The 3,817-nt window shown below is 33.8% G+C and overlaps 1 protein-coding gene across 1 annotated transcript; it reads left to right on the plus strand.

Moving 5' to 3' along the window:
* The first annotated feature begins 338 nt into the window (after positions 1-338).
* Positions 339-1,263, plus strand: LOC108372273 (uncharacterized). Its single transcript, XM_017627921.1, has 4 exons — positions 339-525; positions 601-848; positions 912-1,071; positions 1,136-1,263. The coding sequence occupies exons 1-4, from the start codon at positions 450-452 to the stop codon at positions 1,261-1,263; spliced, it is 612 nt and encodes a 203-aa protein (XP_017483410.1). The 5' UTR covers positions 339-449.
* Positions 1,264-3,817: the final 2,554 nt, after the last annotated feature.

Raw genomic sequence — 3,817 nt, forward strand, 5'->3', positions numbered from 1 at the left:
GAAATGCTTTTTATACTTTACTACTAGTACTATTCTGAATACTTTTCTATTGTGATACAACAGAACCTTTCGCCGGAATTTCATGCTGGATATTTCATACTGGAACATACTTATTTACCATTTTAGTTTCTCAATTAATGATAAAACAAGAGTTAATAATGTGCTTAGGAATTGTTACTATTCTCAATTACGCATTGATATTACACTTAACTTACATTTTGTTATTAAACAATGCATTATTGTTTATACATGCATACTTCATCGTCCAAACTAAAATTTAGTTAGTACATTTTCCAATCGCGAGGCGAAACTCCCCACAGCAAGTGCTGCCGTGCGCGTATAACAAAAACGCTGCACGAAACTCTTCGTGGTAAAAAACGAAAAGGTTTATCGGCACCATTTTGAATTTCTGTTAGATTACTGTGGTTTGAATTACTATTGCATCAACAATGAAAAGAATGCGTATTATAAGCAGCGATTCCAGCGATTCCAGCGATTCCGGCGATGTACCAGCGCCACCAGCCAGTAAGTGAACAACTAATCCAAGTTGTATGCCTTAATAATATATAATTGTTGGTGCATACTATTATTTACTTACAGAGAGTACCGAACAGAAACTAAATACTCTGTTGGAACGACTGGATACGATTGACAAAACACAAGAAAAAATCTTAAATGTTTTAAACCGATTGACAGAGGAGGTCATCGTGCTGAAGCGAGAGTTAATGCGGTCGAAAAAAGCAAGCACCGAAACAATTGAAATTGTTCCAAAGGAAGGAATGTGCAGCCTTTCAGAGTTTCAGGAATTTGAAGAGAAGCTGCAAAACCACGACCAATTTAACCATTTGGTAGGGTTGTGTGTGTTTTGTTTTTTGTAATTTGAATCCAATCTGATATTTCTATTTCATAAGGTACAAGACCTCAAAAATATTGCTGCGAGCAATGGAGAGCAGTTCGTAAGGAAATGCTGGAACGCATTGCTGAGCGATGAGCTGGCGCTACAGTTCTCATGGATGGGAACGGCAGAGAAGAAACCTGTGCGGCATCTCATCACCACGGCAGCAATTAGAAGTACGCTTTAATTGTTGATGCCCAGCTCTCAAAAATTATTAACATACTTTTAATATTATTTCAGAAGCGTTCCAGCAAAAATTCAACGAATCTGTGGAAATCATGGAGCGAATAACCAAAAGATACTTCCATTATGCTGGAGACAGAATCTCAAAAAGGATTAAAAGAAATTTTTCGCAGTCGTCTGCATAAATATACTATCTGCCATATTGGCAAGTTTTAACAATTAATTTTTTTGAATGTTTTCCTAATTTTTCTTTTTAATTAATATTTAAGTATGTATGTACATTTAAAAAACTTAAAAAAAAAAATAAACTGAATTAAATTAAACTATTTTAAACTAAAAAATTTGTTTTTAGTTTTGTAGCGATTTTGAGCATCATTTCGTTGTTCGCTGGTATATCGTTTTTGCGACCCGCCGGCGAGTCGTTTTTGCGACCTGCCGGCGAGTCGTTTTTGCGACCTGCCGGCGAGTCGTTTTTGCGACCNCGAGTTCGCCGGCGAGTCGTTTGCGACCGTCGCCGGCGAACAAATTGTTCACCAGAACGAGTCGGAAACGACGTCGTTACGACGTCGTTTGGCACATTGGGTACATACGTATGTATGTATGTATGCACGCTTCGAGTAATTCAGCATTAACAACTGTAATAATATGGCGGATAAATCTTCCATGCCACACTACATTCTGCTGGCTGTAGCACGTCCTGGCGTGCAATCGGAAAATCAGAAAACTTTTTTAATTTACGTTTCCAGCAAAGCTAGCAGCATTCATAATGACATGTCAAATACAATCTGCAATAACACGCATGCGCGCATGCACCTGCCGTTGTTGCAAGCCAATGGAATTGACAGATTATAGCTAAAAGTCACTTATACGACGTGGCGCTTAAAAGCGCTTGACAGTAAAAGAGAAAATGTTTGCATTTATTTTTGTTGCTCGAAAATATGTACATAGGTATATTTGAGTTGTGCAACTATGCAAATATATATACAATCGTACGTGCAACGCAGAATTCGTGCAGTTGCAGAAAGTTTCATTAACTTTTTTGCTACTTTAAGTAAAAAAGTTTTACTGCAACTGTGTAGTTTAATTAAGTTTTTTTTTTTTTTTATATAAAGAATAACTATTAATATTTAAATGTACATAAAAGCTTTAAGAGCTTTTTGGTAGCGCAGAGAGCTAGTTTACTACTGAGAGGCGCGACATTAAAAAAAGACTAATTTTCGAAATTTGAGCTCTGTTGAAAAATAATACCTTCTAAATATTTAGGCAACCCGTAAAAATTACATCGCTCTACGAATAAAGCAGGAACAGTTTTAATGCAGATTTTATTCTTGATTCCTTCTTTGGTTAGAAAAGCTTGACAAATGCAGTAGGTCTGGAAGACCAATTTGCCGAAAAATATTTTCGCAATTCGATCATTAGTGAAATATGTATCTTGAGAAACAAATATGGACTGGTAAACAATTTCAACGTATATGATTCCAAAATGTTGCTTTAAAATGTTTACACAGTTTCCTAACAAACACCAAAAACATTTTCTAAGCTTTAATGTTTTTATTTAATTTTCTTTATTATATTTTATAACATAAACACTTTTTTTAAACAAAAATGTAATTTATGAAATGCATTTTGTTAATATTGTAGAACCACCTTTAGCAACACTTACGTTGGGCGAAAATCATCATAACGAAAAGCTGTTGAAAATTTGAAAACTAATTGTTTCCATAATTATGACATGTGGTTCAGATTATAGCCTTTACAACATTCTAAAGTATTATTTAAAACAAACCGTTGGAAAAAAGGTCTATAGATTTATAATTAAAAATGTCATTGTTGCCTATAGGCAACATCGGTTCCCAAAGGGTTAAAATTGGAAGTTCAGAAAACGGTTTTAACGTTGAGCTTTTAAATGCTACATCTGTACCTCAACCTGTTGGAACGAATTCTGTAGAGCAGATACAACTTTTGCACTTGCTTATGAGGTGTGGGGAGTGGGAGTTTTGGAAGAAAAAATATACCTTAGGATATGGGCAAATTTTATGTCAAATTTTAACTAGTAAGTGCAGTCATTTGAGTGAGACATATAAGAGTATAAATTTAGTTTCCTGTCAATGCTAGTTTTTTTATTTATTTCAAATAAAGAGAAAAAGTCGATTCGATTTAATAAGATGCGACAACTCTGATATCTATAAATTGTTTAAACTAATTTACAAAGTTAAATTGTAATCTTAAAAGGGCACTGTATTCAAAAATATTTGGAAGAAAGACTTTTTTTGCCTTCTTTTCTGATAAACCCGCATAGTAACGTCTCATTTAGCCTCTCCTTTGATTAAACTTTAACTCCTTCGAAAATATTTTAGAGAGAAACCTTTGAAATTATATTAAATATAAAGCTGATTAAACCACTTCGGTTTGACACCCATACTAAAATTGTTTATTTGAATTACCAACTAAATTGATTTAGAATTTCCAAATATATTTCAACCCTTTTCAAAATTGTGTTCAAAAATGAGCTTTCTTAAATAAAAAAATTAAAAATTACAATTTAACTTGTTCATAAAACTGAGTTTGAATTCCAAAACAGGTGGCAATCCTCTTAAATCTCATTTTCGAAATAAAGATCATATAAGACTCTCTCGTTGGGAAACCCGTTTCAGAATTCATCGTAATGCTACTCTGTCGGAAAAGCAACAACGAAAAAGAGCATTTAATTCGTTAATAAAGTATTTTAAATTATTGAAC

The sequence above is a fragment of the Rhagoletis zephyria genome, unplaced genomic scaffold, assembly GCF_001687245.7.
Source record: "Rhagoletis zephyria isolate East Lansing unplaced genomic scaffold, Rhagoletis_zephyria_1.1 Rzeph_scaffold_05593, whole genome shotgun sequence".
Classification (NCBI taxonomy): domain Eukaryota; kingdom Metazoa; phylum Arthropoda; class Insecta; order Diptera; family Tephritidae; genus Rhagoletis; species Rhagoletis zephyria.